The sequence below is a fragment of the Mycetomoellerius zeteki genome, unplaced genomic scaffold (genome assembly GCF_001594055.1).
Source record: "Mycetomoellerius zeteki isolate Tzet28-1 unplaced genomic scaffold, Tzet1.0 scaffold188, whole genome shotgun sequence".
Classification (NCBI taxonomy): domain Eukaryota; kingdom Metazoa; phylum Arthropoda; class Insecta; order Hymenoptera; family Formicidae; genus Mycetomoellerius; species Mycetomoellerius zeteki.
In genome coordinates this window covers 823,778-845,703 of record NW_017256836.1, presented here as the reverse complement: position 1 = coordinate 845,703, position 21,926 = coordinate 823,778, and the positions used below count along the sequence as shown (strand labels likewise).

The 21,926-nt window shown below is 34.8% G+C and overlaps 1 protein-coding gene across 3 annotated transcripts in view; it reads right to left on the bottom strand.

The window, feature by feature from the left end:
- The window catches only part of pnt (ETS transcription factor pointed), a 117,191-nt gene that overhangs the window by 82,004 nt on the left and 13,261 nt on the right, over nucleotides 1-21,926 (bottom strand). For all 3 annotated transcript variants that reach the window (XM_018446779.1, XM_018446778.1, XM_018446781.1), the window contains exon 3: nucleotides 17,389-17,596. In XM_018446779.1, the coding sequence (XP_018302281.1) occupies nucleotides 17,389-17,596 (208 nt within the window). The remainder of the gene's footprint in view (nucleotides 1-17,388; nucleotides 17,597-21,926) is intronic.

The following is a 21,926-nucleotide window of genomic DNA, read 5'->3' as shown; positions in this document are numbered from 1 at the left end:
TTTTTTCAATATTCACATATATATTTCACCCATATATATACCTACATAAAAACAAGATATCTCATAGTTCTATTAATATCTATATATTAATAACAATTAACGATTGTCAGTTCGACTATCATAAATTAATGTTTACAATTAGCGGGTCGTAAATATATCGAAACGATAATTATAAAAGTAGATATTTCGCACAATTTATTGAAATGAGATAGGAATCGAAGTGCGATATTATTGATCAACTCTTTTAATTTATTACTTAAATTAAGTTTTTCAATGTTAATTAAATCTCCAGAATATATGCTATTATAAAACATTGTACAGCATGGTTATGGGGCACGCCTTGTTTATTAATTCATGCAAATTGTGTAGGGACTGGCTATCAATTTATAGGATCGACGCAAACACATCAAGCAGTATGTCGACTCATCTTATCGATGCTTCTTTCCACGCACTATATCAGGTCTAGTGCCCACGCGCTTCTCTTATCGAAGGCTCTCGACGCATACTGTGGCTGTTAGAGTCGATCGTAACGAAAAAGAGCTACATTGATAAACCAGTCACGTAAAAAGCTACCGCGACGAGTTTAGACTTAGCTGCTAAAAGTAGATAATTTATTCAGTAAATGGCGCGGGTAACTTGCATCGCGTAAAATCTCATCATGAAATATGATAATCATACAAAATTTATTCAATAGCCATCTGCTATCTGTTTTAACGTATTCTGTGACACGCGTGTTTGAAGATTCTGAATTAGCCGTATGTATTATACATATATAGGCAGAGTCTCAGTCAAAGACTACTTGAGAGATAATGATATGTATATTTGCGTACACAATCAATATTAAAAACCGGTCGCAAATAATTTTAAGTTTGCGAGAATATATATACATTTTTGCTCGAATAAATATTTACTCAAATAAAGTCTTGTAGAGAGATGATAAAACGGATTGAACGAGATAGAAATATTAATGTGTCTTTAAAAATACCTGAGAAAATTATCGTATAACTGTAAAAAATCAGTAAGAGGGATTATAGTTGTTATTGGAAAATAGAGCAAATTCCAGGCAAAGATTAATTCTACGCGAATAGATATAATCGATAGATCAGAATCGTCGCGGAGACAGAACGAAAGGAAAATCGCGGTTGCCGTTAAACGCGTATTAGTCACTAGATAATATGGAAATTATCACCTCTTAAAGAACGTGAATCACACTTGCCAATGAGATACAAATACATTTAGCACAATACTGTAATATATACATATATGTATATACATATTCAAGTGTTTGAAATGTTAATACAAAGAATGATAGTTTTCAGCAAGTGTAACAATCTTGCGGAGAATAGAGATATAAGTGAGATAATTAATGCTCTAATAAATAAAGAATGAAGATTTATGATCTCTGCGTTTGTTTAGAAACATTTACCTGGTATATGTGCCGCGATATCTTTCAAGAATATAAAACGTATAGTTATCTGTGATTAATGCATATCCGATAATCTAGAACCTCTTGTAAAGTCGCACGATATACGGGAAACGAGAAATTTCCTTTTTCCGGGACGACCGCTTTTACAGTGGTTAAATAAATCGTCAAATAGAAGAATTTCGAAGACCTCTCTGTGAGAAATTTCCGATTATCGCGTGTTGAATGACGCGTGGGAAGTGCGCGTTTCCAGTATCCGTCGTTGATAGCTCCCAGTGTCCGACGCAGATTCTCAGACGCGGAGACGGGAACGTAGTATTCCGTAACGATTAGCCACGCGAGAAAGGACGAAGTTACACGCATGTACCGCCGTGAGTAGCTAGCGCGGCTAGTTTTTTCCTGTATATATCGTCGAGAGAGGATGAATGAACCCAGCAATTTGTTAGGAGCGGGGACCGAGCAACGCGTTGCAGCTACTCAGGCCCCATTATCTCCGTAATCTCTCTCGCGGGAGACCAGAAGCCACGGTCGAACGGAGGCGAGCGGCCTCCAGGAGAGTACCGCGGCAGTTTAACCATAATACATCCGTGGAAAGAGGAGGATTCTACAAGGCAGAATATACGCCATATAAAACCGGGAAGACGGACTTCGCTGCATTCGGAAGTTGCACGCGCCTGCAGCATCGCGGAGTCGAGCTCTTCTCGTTCGCCACTTCGAAATTGGAAGACGCGTCATAAGCCGCGCTGTAATTAATTTGTAACTTATTGCGCTGCCTTGTTTGGAATCTACCGCAGCGATACTTCGGTACTTGGATTAACGATTTAATCGATTTATAGCTTCCCTCGAACTTCCTTTCGTCCAAGACTCGTCATTCATATTACGTGCATATGTGTAACGATAGGAAATGTATGCGTATATATACTTTGTTAGAAATGTTTGTGAATTTATAATACCCTTACAATAAAAATGTGCAGTAAATTTACAAACCATATAACATTTTGCTGTGATTTCATAATATTTGTAAATTTACAATAGAAATTTGTTGTGTATTAGATATTTGCATATACTTTACCACAAAATGTTATTGTAATTTCACAATATAACTGTTTAAATTTACAGCACATTTTTGTTGGATAAAAACTTCCAACACTTTTGGAAGTTTACAACAGAAATTCCTTGCAGTGTATACTCGTATGCAAATTTAATTGTTTTCGTTATTTTCATACATTTCAGAATGTATTTTCATTATTTTGACACAAGCAACAACTATGTTATAAATTGCAGCCCGCAGCATAACAGATTAAGTATAAAATAAAATCGCAAAGAATGTGCTATTAAATATGTGCATAATTTTGTTACTTGGTGTTTTTGATAATATCTCATACTTGGCGTTTAAATTGCTACTACAATATATCCTTAAAAAACGGATATGATTAATTTAGTGCATAGCAAAGAAAAAAAAAAACAAAAAGATGATTCCGACGTTTTCTTAATTTCATACATATTATATATTTCACTTTGTCCAATTTGTGCGGCGCGAATTAGGAAGATCAATGGATTATTAAGACATAATAATAATAATAATTTAATACAAATCGTACTGCTATTAGAAATAATAATACCGCGAATATATAATGAAGGATACGCGATATAAATTATTTTTTATGCCTTCGTTGATTTTTATAGTATTTCTCCTTTGCATATACCGCGATCCCTCATCTTGGTAGAGTAGACCACTTTCGTTCGGTTTAACTCTTTTTTCCCTTGAAACTAACGTCGATTCCGCCGTATAATTTGCGGGTATAGAAAATGCGAGGAGAGCGCACCTCTTAGATCGCGGAGGCTGGATTTAAGAGGTAGGGCAAGCTCGTAACGTATAAAGGGCGCAAGATAATCAATTACCCCGGCTACCGTCTTCCCGAGAGCAATAACATCGGCCGGCTGTTGCCCGTTTCAGGTCGTGTACCTGTTGCAACCGCGCGCGTATATTTAATAGCATCCCTAATCGGTTACACCCGGTCGTAAGGGTCCTCCTTTATACTTTTCCGAGAGACGAAATGGATTCGAACAGGTCCAATCGAAATTTTTCGCGCATTAACTCGTTAATGATATTTATTTTTGCATTTTAATAAGACGATATATTATTTCACGCAAACTTTTAAGAGAAATTTGTTTAATACTCGTTCTTTTTACCAAGATAGACTAAGTTTAATCTCTGTAACTCACTCTTTATCTTTTTCTGATTCTAATAATTAAAAAAACGATAAAAAGTAAATTAAACTGATCGAGATTAAAGTTAATCTACATTGGTAGAAATGGATATAAAAGAGACACAATCTATTTATAAGATTTTATATTTTTTAAATGATAGGATAAATATACATATAAATATATGTTCTAAAATCAAAATAAAAGAATAAAAATATTTAGGATGCATAGTATATATCCTGAATAATATTTCGGTAATAATTATCATCTGATAAGGTTCTTTCTTTCAGTAAATCAGTGATGCACAACCTTTTTTGAGGGTCATTTTCAGAAAAAACCATTTTCAGAAATAGGTAGAAACTTGCGAGTCGTATAATGCTTATTTCGTTTATGAACAGAAAATATAATTTTATATTTTCGGTTATGATCCGACAGGCTACAAAAAATTCAAAAGTGGACCGCACGTGGCTCGCGAGCCATGAAGGTCGCAGGTTGTATTGCACAATCTATGCAAACCTGTGCATCACTGTTGTAATTTAATATATAATATAAATTTAAGCCCGACCAAGGTATTGATTATAGAGGATTTTACATAATTGACAGCGAAATGCAATCAACTCAGTGAATATTATCACATCTTTGTGAAACGAGCCTTTAAAATTTCGATATAACTTTCGTGGAGAATATACGTGGAGGATATATTGTTAACGATGGGATTTAATGTCACGGATTAGGATTTATTTGCAATTCATGCATTGAAAATTATAACTTGTGCATATATTAGATTCGAGAGATACGTTAAATTATTACATTTCGAAAATACATTAATGCAGCAGTAACTGAAGAAGATTAAGAATTATAAGTAAGTCGCTTAAAAATAAAACGTTTTACGTATAAATATGAAAATAAATTGTGACAGTAATTTATTTTTTAAAATACAGTTCTTATAAAATTCATTATAGACCATAAAACTGCGTATTTGTGCGTTCGCAATTTCATAAGCTTATTAGTTTACTGATTAAATATAAATTATAGAAATTTTAATCTCTTACTAATGTATACTTGCATCTCTGAGAGTAAACAAATATTATCTACTTATATATATTAATACTCCAAGATAATTAACTGTTTCCTTGAAAAACTAGGAAATCAAGTTTAAGATGTAATTATAAAATATTTATATCTGATTAAGATCGTCACAGGTCGGTGCTAACTTAATCCCAGTTCAGTAAAATGTAAATTTTCACCGCAAGGACGCGATCCAATCGCCGTCAGCATATTTCTTTCGCGCCGAATCGTGGGTCGACCTTTCGAAACTTCTCGTGCAACACTCTCGTCTCGGCGCTCTCTCGATATAGTGTCCGCAAACGTATAATACGAGGAACGAAGAGGGCGTGGAGGAAAAGGGATGGTCGGGAGAGAGGCGAACGGTTCACGTCCCGATATATTAAGCTCGATATTCCGCGGCGGACGTTAAGAGGCTCGAAATGGCGAATAAACGTTCGGTCGTAAAACGGTCGGCGCGGTGCGGCGCGGCGAGCCGTATCTTCTAGCTAGGGGTAATAGCGCGTGTGATACGCACCGAACGCGCGTAGTCCGGCCTACGTTCGTCCACCTTCCGTGCCTCGTTCTTGGCCTGGTGCATTTCTCGCAATAATACAGCTATATCTAAACGGTAGCGGCTACCGAGCATATTTGCGAAACGCGCTGTTATTACAGAATGGCTATACAAACGTAACATTATACATAGTAATCAAATAAATAAAGTTTCCTTGTCGAGAGATCTGCGTCTCTTTCATCATTCCATGTCTATTGCGATTATGTAACTAATCTGACAATAGATAATATATTACTACTCTTTTTATTATTTTCAAAATAATATTACATAATATAATTGTTTCTGCAGATAGTTAAATGTTAATCACAAACTATGGTGGATGTTTTCCATTTAGCGATCTAAGTTCAATCTTTATTACTCATGGAATGCAAAGAAAGATAGAATGACGTTTATGTCAATTTGTGTCATTAAATGGAAAGCACTTAGTATCTTTTCATGATAGACAAGACAAGAATTAATCATATAATATTAATTATATTTTTGAATAAGACTCTTGTCTTCTTTTTCGTATATTTTTACATCATCTCGCTCCTGCGTTCGCCTCATTGAACTGAACCGAGCCCTTAGAATCCCCATTGCTTCGGGGGATTCCACTCGATGTCTATCAAATCTCTTCCCTTTCGGGCTTCCTACTCGGGTCTTTAACTTCCGTGGACGTAACGTTATTACATTTTACTCGTTTCAAACTGGAGAAACGCAAAGCGAAGATAAGGGAGAAGAACGCACGAGAGTGAAAGAGACAAGAGGGTACGACAGAACGAAAGGAAGACGAAGTAGAAACGAGCTACGAGGGTTAAAGAGGGGGGACGAGGAATACCCTCGGGCTCAGCAGCATGATTACGAGCCGCAATTATGTCTCCGCCGGCTGCCGGCCACGCAGAGGTCGTCGGGTACAGTAGACTACGAAAGTTCCTTCGATAATCTTTGGAAGCGTTATTTCTCATTTTTTTTTATATATCAGAGACGAAAAGGGTAACATCTCTGAATAATTCAAGTAGCTCACACCACGATGAAAAATTCTCAATACTGCGTTCAAAACACTTCTTGCATCATCTAAGAATGCAGAAGTGTTATAACATATTATATATACAAAAAAATAACAAATTTTTCATTATGCTGCATGATATTTAAATTGTCTCAATTTCTTCGAATAGGAGCGTTTTGATTTTAACTAATTTAAAAAAATATGAAAACGTACAATTTCTCGCGATGTGGACGCAACAATGGAAATACAATAGGATAATAGGGAAAATCTTCATATAATAGATAGAACTTGATTTGGATATAGCTCATTGTTAAAAAGATTTAAACTTATATGTATTTTCTTAACAAATTGTATGCAGAATATGAAAGGAAATATGTTAAATAAAAACTTGCACACTTCTTCGTACTTCTTCCTGCGCCATTAATTCCCGTCTAGTCAACAGGAAACAATAGATCTTATGCTCAACCACTGTACTCTCCGGAGACGGAAATTTCTTTCCCACAATCTGATTCGATTCGATTTCCTAGCTGTCAGTTTATATGTTACACGCTGATTTATTATTTTATTTAGTTTTCTGCTAAAATAAGTACGATCGTTAAAAATGAAAAAATATTATTGTCACATTACATAAAATCTATACTCGTTTTATTTTCTCTATATACATGTTCAATACCAATTCAGCAGTCGCAAAAACATATTATCGGGAAATTTACATAGCCTATGAAAACATTTTCGAAGTCAGCCACGGTTGACCAATGTTCTCCATCCGGACAAATATGTTCTCTTGGTGTTTTTCGTCGATAAAATGACAGAGCTTGTAGCAGCCACTGTACCGAACGTAGATCTCGGGAAAGGGTCGGAGAGAGAGGGGCGATCAGGCGAGTGGCCGCGAGCAGGTAAAACGAAGCAGCGTGCGGAACAGACCCGTAGAGGGAGACGAGCAGATGGCGGAGAAGGGGAGAATGGTTACAAAAGTGGTGCGAGAGAGACATCGGTACCGATCGCGAAAAAAAATACGTTATACCTGAATAAAGAACAGGTGAGAGAGACACGGAGGCAAGCACACACATGGCACAATGTTGCTCGAGGAGTAAGAGAAAGTTATGCGAAGGCACGAAGGATTTTGACAAACGAAACAAACGTATAATCGGTGGAACTAGAAATGATTAAGAATAGAATTATATAAAGAGATAAGTAGATAAATAACACAAGTACGAAGAGTGGAATTATAGAGCGGAAGGAGCGAGAGGGAAGTTAAGTACAGAGAAATGAGTGCATGCGGCAACAAGAAGGAGGAATGATTAGGGAAAAGAGAGTAAGAAGAGGAAAGGCCTAGGGTGAGGAATTGCGGGAGCGAGAGCGGATCGGCGAGGCCGAGCGGGGCTCGGAGGGGGAGGAGGTAGAAACAGGTGCTAGACGCGAGGGAGAAGGAGCCTCCGCGGGAGCGCGAAAGATCGAGAGAGACGAAGGGAGACAGGACAAGAAAAGATAAACCGACCGGCTAACATGTGCCGGGAGGAGGGTGAGGGAAGGGGGGGAGGGAGGGAGGGAGGGAGGACGGGGTAGAACGGACCCACCGTGAGGCACGTTCCCACGATCTCATGAATGAACTCGCGTGGCTACTCGCTCCGTGGTGGGGTACTCGCGCCGCGTTTACCTTGCCTCGCCGTCGTCTTTCATCCTTCGCTCGCCGTCTTTCCGTGCGAAGGCGAGAGGACCGAGTTGCACCGATGAACTGCGGTGAACGGATAGGCTCGAATTCGAACGTCGCGTCGCGTCGAACGTCGGCTACGAGCACGATGTCGCGGGGTTGAAGAACCCTGGGTCATCAACGCGAATCGAGAGAGGATCGATGCCGATCACCGGTAAAAAGAGAAAATCGACAAGCGAAATTAGCGCTCACTCGCTCGATAAAAATAAGTACCCATTGATTTTGTAGAATGAACGAGTTAGCGAGGAAATAAACGTCACGTTGATTGAAAATGAACGACACTGACGAGTATCTTCGAACGAGTGTCGCGCAGGTTAGATTAACGTATGTATAAGACCCGGTCCCATTAATTTTGTTGATTCAACTTATTTTGTTTATCTTTTTCTAATTCTTTAGAAAAAGTAAATTGAACCGAGATTAAAATTAATCTTACATTAGTGGAACCGAACCAAAAACTTATATTTATAGCATGAAAAGCAAAGATTATTTACGAAATATCTATCTATAAAGATCAGTTTATATATAAAATAAAGTTATATTCGTCCCAGAAAGAATATAGACAATAACGAAACATAACCATATCAATCAAATGAACAATATTATTCATGTACCAGCATTAAAGCAAAACTTTGCATTTTTAAGGCCGATGCTCTTCATTTCATAGAAAAGAAAGACTGATTCTTTTATGCATTATGCGTTATGTAAAGGCTTTATACTCCGGCTTTTAGACTCGTTCAACTCTTAATATTAAATTTAAACAAAGTTAAAAATATAAAATGTTTCAAGTTTTCAACAAAATAAGAATACTTTCTACATAACGTACATAAATTTTTATCTTCGTTGTAATTAATAGCCAGCCAATAGCTTCTGACTATCAGTTTAATCACGGAAAGCCCTTAAATAAAGGTCGGACCTATCTAAAAGCCTGTGTACCTAATGATATATCTATGACAACGCGTTTGCGCGGAACATTAATTTTATCCGCGTCATTTCGGAATTGGGAACCCATTTCCGTAACCTCGCTGCCGGGCTTCGGCACAAACCGTTACCAATAATTGCCAGTGCCAGAGATCGGGCTGAGTGCCGCGGCCGTCGATCGAGATAAACCGGCTTGTCGAATCACGTGAGAAAACAGGAAAGGCAAGGCATCGCCGGTTATGAGTTCCTGGTCCACCCTCTTTCGCTCTTCTGGCTTCTCGTGAATGAAGCGGAGTCGCGTGGCGCCTCGTGACGTCACAACCTGTTGCTAACCATTGCCCTCTCTGCTCTGTCCCTCTCTCTACCACCTCCCTCCCTCTCTCAGTACGCGTGCGCAAGAACGGATGTTGCTTTTTTCGAATCATGGAAAATGTCATTTGTATGAAAATGAAAAAAAAACGATTGAAAATAAAGATTTCGATAAATTTGTAATTCAGTTTAAAACAATTTTGAATACACAACGTGTATAATTTCTTTACAGTGTGTCTGGAATTGACAGGAAGTGGTCACTAACGTTACTTCCTGTGAAACCTAAAACTTATTTTTGTTAGCAAAGACAAACAGCTTTTCAAAACATAAAATTCTGAGTAGTTTTTTAAAGGTCATATTTTAAAAATAGAAAATTAAAAACGAAACGCTACTCATCGTTCAGAAGTAAACTCTAAATTATAAAAGAATATTACAATCAACGTTTATTAAAAAATATATCCAAACATCGTGATCGGAGAAGTTGTTGCGGATAAAAATTTAAAAAAATAACAATATTAGCGCAAAATCATATTTCTAAAAAAATCGTTCCAATACGATTCTAAACAATACATTCTGTAGAGTATCAAACGTTCTCAGGGATCTACTTTATCCACAGCGGACAGATCGCATAAACGTATCCGTGGCTCTACCTATGGTTAACGTATCGAAGCCGTAGTAAAGACATCCGGTGAGCAAACCAACAGAGGTAGACACCTGCTTGTTGCGGCACCGACCCGATTTTCATCTCGCAGAGATGACTGATTTGCAGTCATTTATAAGTTTATCAAATTTATGGACCCGAGTTATAAATATATTGTAGACGCTATAGACATTTATGCATCGTCACCAACACATTTTTGTGAATAATGTAATAAACATTTAAGAAAAAATAAATCTAATTTAAGAATAACAAAAATTATACCTGTGATTGAGACAGATAAAACAGAACAGCGAAAGCTCATTTTTTATTTAAATTTCCTCCAACCAGATTTTCCTTTATTAAGGCAAAATATCAATGACAGTGTTTCATTCTTCACGAGCGATGCTATCTTTAATCTCGCTCGATAACTCAGCAAAACAGCTTCGGTACAATTATGAGCTGTATTTTATATGAAGACAAAGTTCGAGAAAATTGTCGACCTTTAACATTAGAAGAACTAAGATTCTTATTCACAAAAAGGACAGAGCAAATAAATTACTATAAAAAAAAAAACAAAGAAAATACAAAAATGAAATATTTCATCAATATAAAGGACACAATTATTGAAAAAAGTCAAAATATTTCAAATTCCTAATTTTTACACAAAAATATTAATGTAAAAAATAGAAACCATCAACAATGAGTGCTCGGTACTTCTAGCATTAACGCGTATTAAAAAATTGCATTTTTTACGCTGAAACGATTGTCTTGTTCTCTTATCTCAAAATATAATTTATATATCAATCATATCTCTGTTGGCAGTTAAATTTTTTAATGACAAAAAAAGATAACGACGTAGTGAATAAGTTAAGTTGGCAAATTTATCAAATCGCTAAATTGATCTTATTCATTCCGCATAGAAATAATAATAAATATAGTGCAATGTTGGTTAAATATGTTTTTAAATTTTACAATTAAAGTACACATGATTTTAAAATTATGCAAACAGACATTACATCTATACAATACCTTTCTCTTTGTTTACTCGAAAATGTCATTGATGTTCTGCATTAACGTCATTTTGCTATCGTATTTTCTTCGAGAGAAACGACAGCAAGATCAATATACATCAGTATCGGTCGGAGAAAAGATAAAACGGACCTATGCAAGCCATTTCAATCGTGAGGTCAACATCGATTTGTGCAAACAACGGGCAATATCGAACGAACTGTGAGAAGAGAAATAGAAGAGATTTCATTTTGATAGCTATTATTTTTGTCACTTTTTTCCAGACATCGTTTATTGCTTCAATCGATATTTAACCGTTTGTTTTAACGTAAAAAGTAGAAGCGAAGAAAATAAAGATATAATAAAATTTATATCTTATAATTATATAAATCTCTAAAAGTTTTTAAAGACTAATTAAATAATTAAATAAATGGAAAAGTAATTATATATATCCTTCCTAAATTATTTGTACGATACCTTTTTGTGTAGCTGATTTAATAAGAACCGCCAAAAATATTGTACTAATGTTTGATGTCGTAACGATGATTAATTAAATAGTTAAAATATTAAAAATTTATATACATATAAATATTCTCTGTAGTTCTCGCAAATAAAAAAGAACATATGTATAAAAAATAACAAATCATATATAACATCTTGAATATGAAATAGAATTAATCAAATTAAATTTAGATGACACTATACGCTCATAGTTTCATTTCACCAACGAAGTTAAAGCGTATACGACCGAAAATTATATTCGGGAAAACATGTGGTTTGGTTACCCATTTTTTTTATTTTCGAAATGTGAGAACGACAGACCAACTACTCTCGAGATCGCGTCTTCAAGAGCACAGCATCTGCTAAAGGAAGAAAGCCAGAATCAGGCAATGCTCGACAGGTCCAGCGAGGCCACTCGTTTACCGCGGGAAGGGTTTGTTTCAAACTGCAAATCGCCGTCGCCGACGATCGAGGACGTGAGAACCGTATCTGCGTCTGGTCTCGGGTAGGTAGGTAAGCAAAGCGAACGCGGAGGGAAGATGAAGGATGTAGCGGGAGAGAGAGGAGCTCGACCGCACGCACAGCTGCGGTTACGCGTTTCGCGCGATGTACACTAGGCGTCATAAATGCCTCTCTTGTATACTGGACATTTCATCGAACTTCACTTCAATATCTAGGAGTGCGATCCACTTCACGCTGCAAATACTGTGAAGCATTCTTTGATTGATCAATTCGTAAAATTCTTTCTTCTGCAGATCAACAAAGCATCAAGTACATCAATTTGCAGCATTAAATAGATCGCACCCCAAATATCTTTAAATAAAATGATGAAAAAATGTGACGAATATCATAATGCGAAGTGTATATTATATATTTTAAAATAATTTAAAATTGAAAAAGATTGAGGATTAACGATTATTTTACATTATCAGATTATGTAACATAATTTAATGTTTTGTATATTAAATAAATTAAGGGAAAAAAATTAAATGTATTACGTATTTTTTCTCGGATTTTTCTATGGACAGGTTTTATTTATAAATGTTTAGATGTAATATACCTTTTTTTTAGAAATGTCCATGTAATAAGTCATTTGTGATGGCATTTATAGCACCTAATGTACCGTCTAGCCGGCCTGCGACTTTCCTCTCCTCTCTGTCCTTTCAGAAAGCCCACACCTCCACTCACCGTGCCGCTTTGCGTCGCCACGATACATTCCCATGCAGGTGCAGGGCTTCTCCGGCAATTTCTCTCCTCTGTTTCTCATTCATCTCCCTTTTTCTGACAAACCCGAACGAATTTGGGTTCACACGTCACGAGTATGCTTTTCAGTATTCTTCCCATTCGTCCCTCCAAATAGGTGTACTGTGTGTTTATTGAATTTAACAAGCTTGCTACGGTCTCAAGACTGACTGAGTAATTATGAGAAAATAAAAAATCTAAAAATTTTGAACATATCTTATGATTTAAGATAAGGTATGCTTCGATTTTGACTTCGATTTTCACAATAAAATGTGTATCTAAAATATCTATAAAATATCAGTGAAGTGAAATTCACAATGTTTTACTTATTTATATATCTTGCATTAATAATTCATGTAAATCTTCTGCATTTGACTGAAAAATTTGTGGTAGTGTTCAATCGATTTATGATTAACATACAGAGGCACGAGACAAAAAGATAGGGACACGCACAGTTACGGGGCGAGACTTTTTAGTAAGTCAGGGCACGTAATTTAACGAGCTTCGATCATCCGGTGTCGATTTGGTTGAGGGATAAATAGGAAATATATACCTTGTACTTGTACTCAAAGATTGACAATTCTTTTCCGTATTGTAAAAAATATTCACTGATGTTCAATAAAAACATAAATTTTGTAATCATTCCACGCAACTAATAATTTAAAAATTATGTATACAAAAACGTATACTGAAATTTTAACTATTAAATTTGGCGAGACTACTAATAAAATAAACTTCAGATCTCGATAAACTAACAAAAATTAACGTTTTTTAAAACATATATATATATATATAAAAGATACAAGTAAAACTCATTAGTCTAAAAGCAATTTTATCTAAAATAAGAATCTTTTCATTAAATTTATGCAATAGAGAAGATATAAAAAAAAGGAGAAATGATATGTGCGAGACACACACAATTAACACAATTAAGATGTAATTAAAATACGAAGCAATTAAAAAAACGAAAGTTAATTTAAAAAATATATAAAGATACTGTGTAGTATCTTTATATTTTGTTATCGATTATAATTTAGCAATTCATTTCACGCTCCATTAAAATATTAATGGCAAAATAACGATGCGGTGACTAAACTTTCCTCGAAGTTCCTTGGTTCGACGTCTCACACGGTATTTGCCATACGAATTCATATTTATGAGACAACATTTCTTCACGAGCACGCGAGGGAGCGAGAGCCGAATTTATCACAGTGTTACATTCGCGACGCAGATGCGTTACGTTCTATGTGCAACGACACATAAGAAGCGTAAAACAAATCTCTCGCCATCGCGTCAATGTCAGGATAGACAATGGCTATTTGCATAAAACATTCTGAGTACCGACTGCCATCGATGGCAGCGTGTCGTAAACGAAGATCGAATGTTCGATCGTTTGACAATAGTGTTGGAGATTGTTATGAAAAAAGCAAATGGAAAGATTATGACCGTATAAATAATGGAAAATTCGAAGAACAATCGTAGTAATAATTAAGATACTTGAAGAAGATTGTTTTATACTTTTTTCTAATAACAATGAATTAATGAAATAATTGTCTCTAATAATATTTGTTATAACAATTGATAGAAAGTAATTTAAAAAAAAAATTTCTTGTTATTGTTATCAGTTGTAAGAAAATTGTAGGAATAAATCTTGAAGGATAAGATTTTATATGAATATTGTAATTATAATATACAAATCGCTTGATTTATTTTAAGCGTGAATCACAAACTATTTAACGTGTTAAATGTGCATTGAACTAATAATAATATTTAAAGACATTAACCATTCGCGACATAACATGTAATTTAGCACTGCATGCCAGATATACAGTAGTCTAAAATTAAGAAAATCAATGTGCGTGAAAGATACGGATCAAATATTGATTGTTGACCGACGAGTAGCAATGAATTAATTTCGAGCGATTTCAATTGTTTAATTATTTACGCGTGCATTACTACGTGGATTCTACGGTAATAAACAGAGCCGCGACTGATTCACGCCCACTAAAAGTTAAATGACACACGATAAATCGGCCGGTTAATTACACGCAATTTACGCGTTTGAGTTGCGTTATTACATGGACGTTATTACGGCACAGTTGGTATACCGTTCGATTGATGTCCTACGCTCATATCTATGGCATTGCTTACGTTCTAATTGCTAATTGCGTGGGATTACGTTTTCAATTTATAGATAAGTTTCTACACAGATGCTGTAATATTATTAAACAAAGTTAATTCTCCGTTTAATAGATTTAAAATAGTGGCAAAGAAAAGATTAAAACATTAATATAAAACAATCTTTAAATTTATAGCGCTTCCTATACACTGAATATCGCAAAAATATAATAAAATATAAATATAACGATGAAAAGATGTTTTTAAAACTTTATAAAGATAGATTTACTTAATATACATTTTTAAAGTAGGGTATAACTGAAGATTACTTTAACGAGCATTAATTACAAAATAAAAAGTTATTTTGTATTCAACCAAAAATTGACTGATACAACCAATTAAAAATGCTATGCTATATTTTACCATCTAATTTGCTGCAGCAGCCAATCTTTTTTTCAGTGTATTTTTATCCAGATAAAAAAGAGAAAAATAATTTAAATACAAATTTTTATAATTTAAATATTATGTGTCATGGCAGAAAGTTTTCAGTGTTCCTGCCGTTATTATAAAACTGATACTTGTAAACTCTTAAAAAACGAACAGTGGGCAAAAATGGAACAAAAAGTTTTTAAGTATTTAAATGTGAATCTTTCTCTCTTATTGCTATAAATATTTAGTTACCTCTCCACCTACAGACGTTTTAACTTTATCGATTCGTAATACTGATAAGTGCATAAACACCAACAAACGTTGTGGATGTATCTTGCAACTGTTTAGAGAGCATAGTTTATTATCCGTCTGCTTCTTGAATAGTGTATATCTAAATATTTATAAGACTGATTCACGGGTCGATTGCGCAAGTTTAAAAAAAGGCACAGATCACTGAAAAATGCCCCTCGAAGTCGGATAAGATCGGATAAATGGGTGGGGGCGACGCGTCCGACGCGTATGCGTAGCCTCATACACGCGTCCGAAAGAGAATGGAAGGCGGGGGCGTTTAGTGGGGGGGCTTTAATGAGGATGCTGCTGATTATCCAATTCGTAAATTCTCGCTACATTTTGATCGCGCACGACGAGCCGCGAGTAACAAGGATGACTCGCACTGCCACTCAACACTATACATTCGTCCTAGAAAATTCCGATTTTCAGCGTGACGAAACCTACTTTCCTGCCCCATTATAAGTTAATTACTCGCCAGTTACTCGGATGCAGTAAAACGATGAAGAAACGAAATAAAAAGAGAAAATTTTGTGTATAATATTAACTTTTTATGAGAAATATAAATTGCCCCGTTTATCTTCTTAAATCTTATCTTTATATATATTGTTTATGCGAATCCAATTTAATTTTATATACCTATATATAATGCAGTGTAATAAAAAACGAACCATGTTATTGCAATTTCTCAAAAAGAAAAATGTTTTGTTTCAGGTTGATGTGCGATAATACTTAAAGTGGCAAAACAACATTGTTTAGAACAATTTTCGCATATCACAATTACAGTAAATATCCGACTGTTTTGTTTGATATGTAATGATATTATGCAAGAGGCACGATACAACATTCATGCGATCTAATTGAACAAATTATATACGTGTGAATGCAGTTCGCGTAGCAAGTACTCGAATTATGCAAGCGTCATCGGATGTAAGTGTACCTTTAAGTGTCTGGTCCAACATTAACACAACGCTACATATATCAAAAAGCAGTTGATCGTATTTCACGAGACGACGAAAGAGCTGATTTCACTATTCTTCTCATTATCATTTGTCCCTTTTATTCCGAGAAATGCATCGATATCTTTATACAGAATAAAGAAATGCCAGGAATTTTTCACAATACTTCCCAAATAGAAGTATACAAGCGAGCGATTTCTGATTAAAGAATAAGGAATATCTGTACATGTACGATGTACTTTTAGGTGATAAATAGCTTTTAAACTTGACAAAATCATTCTACGCCCGCGAACAGTCACTTAATGAGAATATTAAGCTGGACGATTATTAACGCTGTCTGGACAGTCTCGTAAATTTTTCTCACGCCATTCGCATGCGCTATATTAACAAGACGGTAAAATATTCACCAACAACTACAACTGTATTATGTGAATTATTGTGAAATTTGAAAAAATATTTTCTTCTTTCAAAAAATTTTCAAACAAATTACTAAATATAATATTGATTCAAAAAGTACAACTTTGACAAATTCATATTGATAATGCAAGTCATATTTCTTTGCCCCAAAGTGTCCATCCAAAAATTTTTCCAAAATATATCATTTGTTTGTTAGTTATAGAAATTGTTACAAATGTAATATAGTCGTAATATAAATTTAATTTATATTATATCTGAATAGTCAATCTATTCTCTCTATCAAAGATAATGCAATTACTAATCCTCATAAATATATTTATGTGTACAATCTAAAATCTAAATTCTCCAAATTGTGTGCCAAAAATGCACGTAGGAGAAAATATATAATATAACTGCAGTACTTATCGAATTTAATTCAATTTTCTAGTTTTTAGATATTTAATAATCTAATTAACCGATGATTTTTATTAACTCATATGATAACGAAGCACAAAAAATATATATATTTATATAAAATTAAGCGTTTGCAGTATTTTTAGACGCTTGCTATATCCCTTAAAAGCAATGTTTCTCGAGAGATTAAGAAGATAAGCATGGGGATTGGAAAGACTCACCTAAGGAGCTTTCCGGATCAGAGAGGTCCGACAAGGAAGGCACCTTCTGCATCGAGGTGACTCTGCCAGGGAGAGCCGGCACCAAACCTTCTTCTTCGGCGTCGGAGGTCATCTCTTGCTTCAATAACTTCGCCATCACCGTCAACATACCGCTACCGTCGGTGATGCCATTGGCTCCCAGGAAGCTACCCATGCTTCGAACGTCGCGCTAATAAAATATATATCGTTAACTCGCACTGACACACCCGCCTTTATCTATGTAAAAAACTTCGTTGTGATATATGTTGCGTATCTTTTTACAGTAAAATGCAGTGACATGTTTTTGTCACATGTTTTTGTCGATCGTTTAAATTTAGCATCTTCATTTAAAATTGTTCAAAGCAAGCAAGTTTCGATGTAAAAGAGGCAAAGTTCATGAAAAGAAGTTCTTCGGAAAAGAAGAGATCTGTATGATTGAAAAGTAAGAAAAGCAAATTAGAGAGATAACCAGTTAGTCGCTGGAGGAGGAAGCAGCGTGCATGCGTTATTCGTTGAGGAAGAAAGAGATAAACAGGGGACAACGCAGCTTGGAGCGGAAAAAGAACGGAGAGAGTGCTTGTGCCGGCGATAGTCACGACTCGCTTGACCTTCGTATGAAAGACTCTAAGTTGAATGAAATGTCGCGATGGAATGACGCAACAGCGTGTAATGCGCGTGATCTAGTACTACGAGGAATCAATGAACGTGATTCGTACGGGAGAAATTAAACTTGAATATATTTTTTAGTTACCGATCAGTTTAAAAAATTCTTTTGATGAAGAAAAAATTATGTCATTGGACCATATTATCAAAATTATTAACTAGACGGAAATCGCGCGAGTTTTTTAATTTTTTCCAAATTAGCAGTGTTTAGTTATAATTATTTGTTAAAAATTTAATAAAAAATCAGCGATGATAGGAGATAAAAAATAGCTCGCTTTCTCTCTTTTTCTTCATAATTTTTAAATATACAGGGTGTCCCGCAATATTTTGCCAAGCGCTTTTGTGTAGATAGAGCGGATTAAACTGATTGTGAGTCGAAAAGTTTACCATTTTGCAATTTTCGCAATAGTTAACAAGATATTAATTACTACCAATCGCTGAATATTGGTTTTTAATAATTTTTTTACTCAAATACTATCAATTTTACAGAAAAACAGCAAGAGATAAAAATTGCTTATTTTCTTCTCATAAAGCTCTGAGAATTTTTTCAGAATTTTTTAATAACGTATTTTCTCATGTTGGTAAAAATAGTTACCAATAAGAAAATGCAGTACTAAAAAGTTGATAAAAAATTCCGAAAAAATTCTTAGAGAAGAAAATAAACAATTTTTGTCTCTTGCTGTTTTTCTGTAAAGTTGATAGTATTTGAGTAAAAAATTATTAAAAACCAATATTCGGTAATTTTTAATAATTAATATTTCGTTAACCATTGCAAAAATTGCAAAATGGTAGAGGACTTTTCAACTTAGTTTAGTCCGATCTATCTACACAAAAACGCTTGGCAAAAAATTGCGGGACACTCTGTATATATTATAATATACAGTTTCTTCTTCAAATATATAATATATAATCAATAATGTAGGTACATTAATTAATATATAATTTTTATAATTATTTTTTATAAATATAATATTTTATGCGCGCGCAAACATAATAATTTAATCTTTTCTTATTGCACTACTATTTAGATGCATAACACAAATGATAAGCAAAAACGATCCTATGCTAATAATATACGACTAAATTCAAACTTGTACAACGATCATTCTGTATAATAATTATTCGTTGAGTTATCAGTAATAACAAGTTCACAACACGTGTATATATACATAGATAAGTAGAAAGCGGTTAAAGATCCAGAGTCTTGACACGTTCTATTCCGCTATCTTTCTTCGCATCCTTATTCTTCTCTCTTTCTATGTTTACGTATCTATTCGCCTATCTCATCCTCTTTCGTCGATATTCGACGCTGAATGGAGATCTATTCATCGCAAGCCAATAGTACGTGACCGAGTCAATCATTGACGGACGAGCCTTCTATAACGATGGTATCTCTCAGATGCGACCGAGCGAGTGAAGTCGAGACGATTATCTTACGACAAAATGACCGAATGCTATAATGTGTACAATTGGCAATCATACTGGTTTCTTCAACATTGACCGCGGCCTTCCTCGTAAATCTTTATACAAATTTTTATCTCGAAGATTAAGGTCAATACGAGGAATAATAATATCAATTATCGTGAGCTTAACAGATTACACGAATGTACAATTGAATTATAAATTGACGGAATTTTTTAATTCGTCTGTAATCACATTTTTAATCCCTCTATCTACAGTCTGGGTCTTTTTATCTAACCCAAATTTTTTTCTGTTTTTCACAAAATTTTCACAAAAATGTGAAAAAATTCAAAATTCAAAATTACTGACTTTTCACAACATCTTTATTACATTACCAAATAGATACAAGATATTTTAGAGAAGGAGACTGGACTCTCCCTTCTTTTTTTTTATTTCGGAAAAATTTGAGAGTAAATTTTGCTTGTGTCCAAAAAAATCCAGATTGCGCAAATGAAAGTTAAACTTAGAGAAGTTTGCTAATTCCGTATTAAGTATAATAAAGCCTTTGCTAAAGAATCGCAGCATAAAATTTACGATATTACAAGATGAGAAATATCGGCGAAGTACTCGATAATGTTTGCGAGAGAAATCGCGGTTCGTTATCACGGAATTTCAAGAGCCGACACGCACGATCGTTTTTCGCCGTGGCAAAAATAGAGTTTCAGAAGTATCTTCTCGATAATAGTCCTTTCAGACATGTAAATCTATTCGGGCCACGCAGCGACCAGCGAAGAGGAAGAACAAATCAGCAAGAGCAGCGCGCTTCGAGAATATCGCGAGATAAGTTACGTTCATCGAACGCGATTGGGAAACTGTATTCATTCAGAAATTGAATTATCAATTTGCGATTACTTGTTTTTTTCTTCATAAACGCGTGGACTTTTGCGTAATTTTATGTAACAGCTCATCCGTTGAAGATTTTTAATTCATATCAGACGTAGTATAACCCAACGGATGTAAACTGTTTGCGAATAATACATGATAAGCTTGATAAATATCTATAAATTTTACTTGCATAACAAAGCGAGTTAAAAGACAGAAATTGATCGGTGGAGCGTAAAGTATCTGAGATCGTGGAAATATAGCTTGATATTTTTATCGAAATTTAAAGCGTCCGTACCTTTAAATCACTATGATCTTATAAAACAAAATCCGCAAATATTTATCATTCCACAGTAAAAGAATATTACAAATAAGAAAACCGAAAAATATAGGATAATAAATAAAAATAAAACTATAAAATACTTTTAAAAATCAAAATAGTTTTTTATTTCAATATGCAATATTTGGTAAATTTTTTGTCTTTTAAAGCTGTCGATAAACGGCGATAGCACAGGACGATAATAAGGGCATGAATGACGATATTTAGGTTCGTATCCGACAAACATTTCTTTCACAAACGTTTTCGTTTATGGATGACGAAGGTTTCTCTGTATCTGATATTCCAGGTAAGCGGACCACACACCGTAACGTTTTAGCAGCAAATTCTATCGATGAATGGAGCATCATCTTAGCACAAACGTTATCCGTCGTGCATGCGCGACATTTCAAGCCGTCGAACGCGATAAGATAAATTTTACATTGACATCAAACGTGCAAGTTGTTTGTCGCCAATTTTGCTTTTAGTCAAATATCCGATAAAATAAATAGAAACAAAAAATATAGATAGACACGAGTTAACAGGCAGATCGATAGATAAATTTGATAATAAAATAAATGAAATTTAATAATGAAATAAAAAAAAAGAAAATGTAATGTAGAAAATTTGGATCCCCTTTAATTTTTCCTATCAATGATTTATCTTGGCTTAAGTATCTTTTTTATTCATTAAAAATCGTATTAAAGAGAAGGGTAATCATAATTCCGATTGCTACATAAATTTAATACCGATTTGATATATGTCACAGCTGGAATGTTAATATTACTCGTCACTGTGATTTATGCTAATATCTACGTCATGTAGATATTACGCGTGCAATTACGTCCATATCGCAAACATGCATTTAACCAAAGAACACGAACAATGTAATTCAACTCAATACATTTCACATATCGTGGCAAGGGTATCGCACGTTCGTTACGTAACATTTACGAAGGCAATGACGACAATGTAACGATAAGTTTCTACACGATGTTTTATCTTAGATCGCGTCGCACCGATAAATAATTGACTAACGAAGCTGTTAACAAAGCGTTAACAAAGCCGTTCGTTAATGAACCCCGCGCATGAACTGGCGCCTTTAATAGTGACCGTATAAAAATTAAACTTACGAACAATGTCAAGAATGCAAGTGAGTCAATGCGCAAAGTGCATAGCCGATCAGATGACTACCTCTGATAGAAAAAAAAATAAAGGAGCCTCATGCGCGACGCTGGTCCCTTGTAACTCTTCCTTT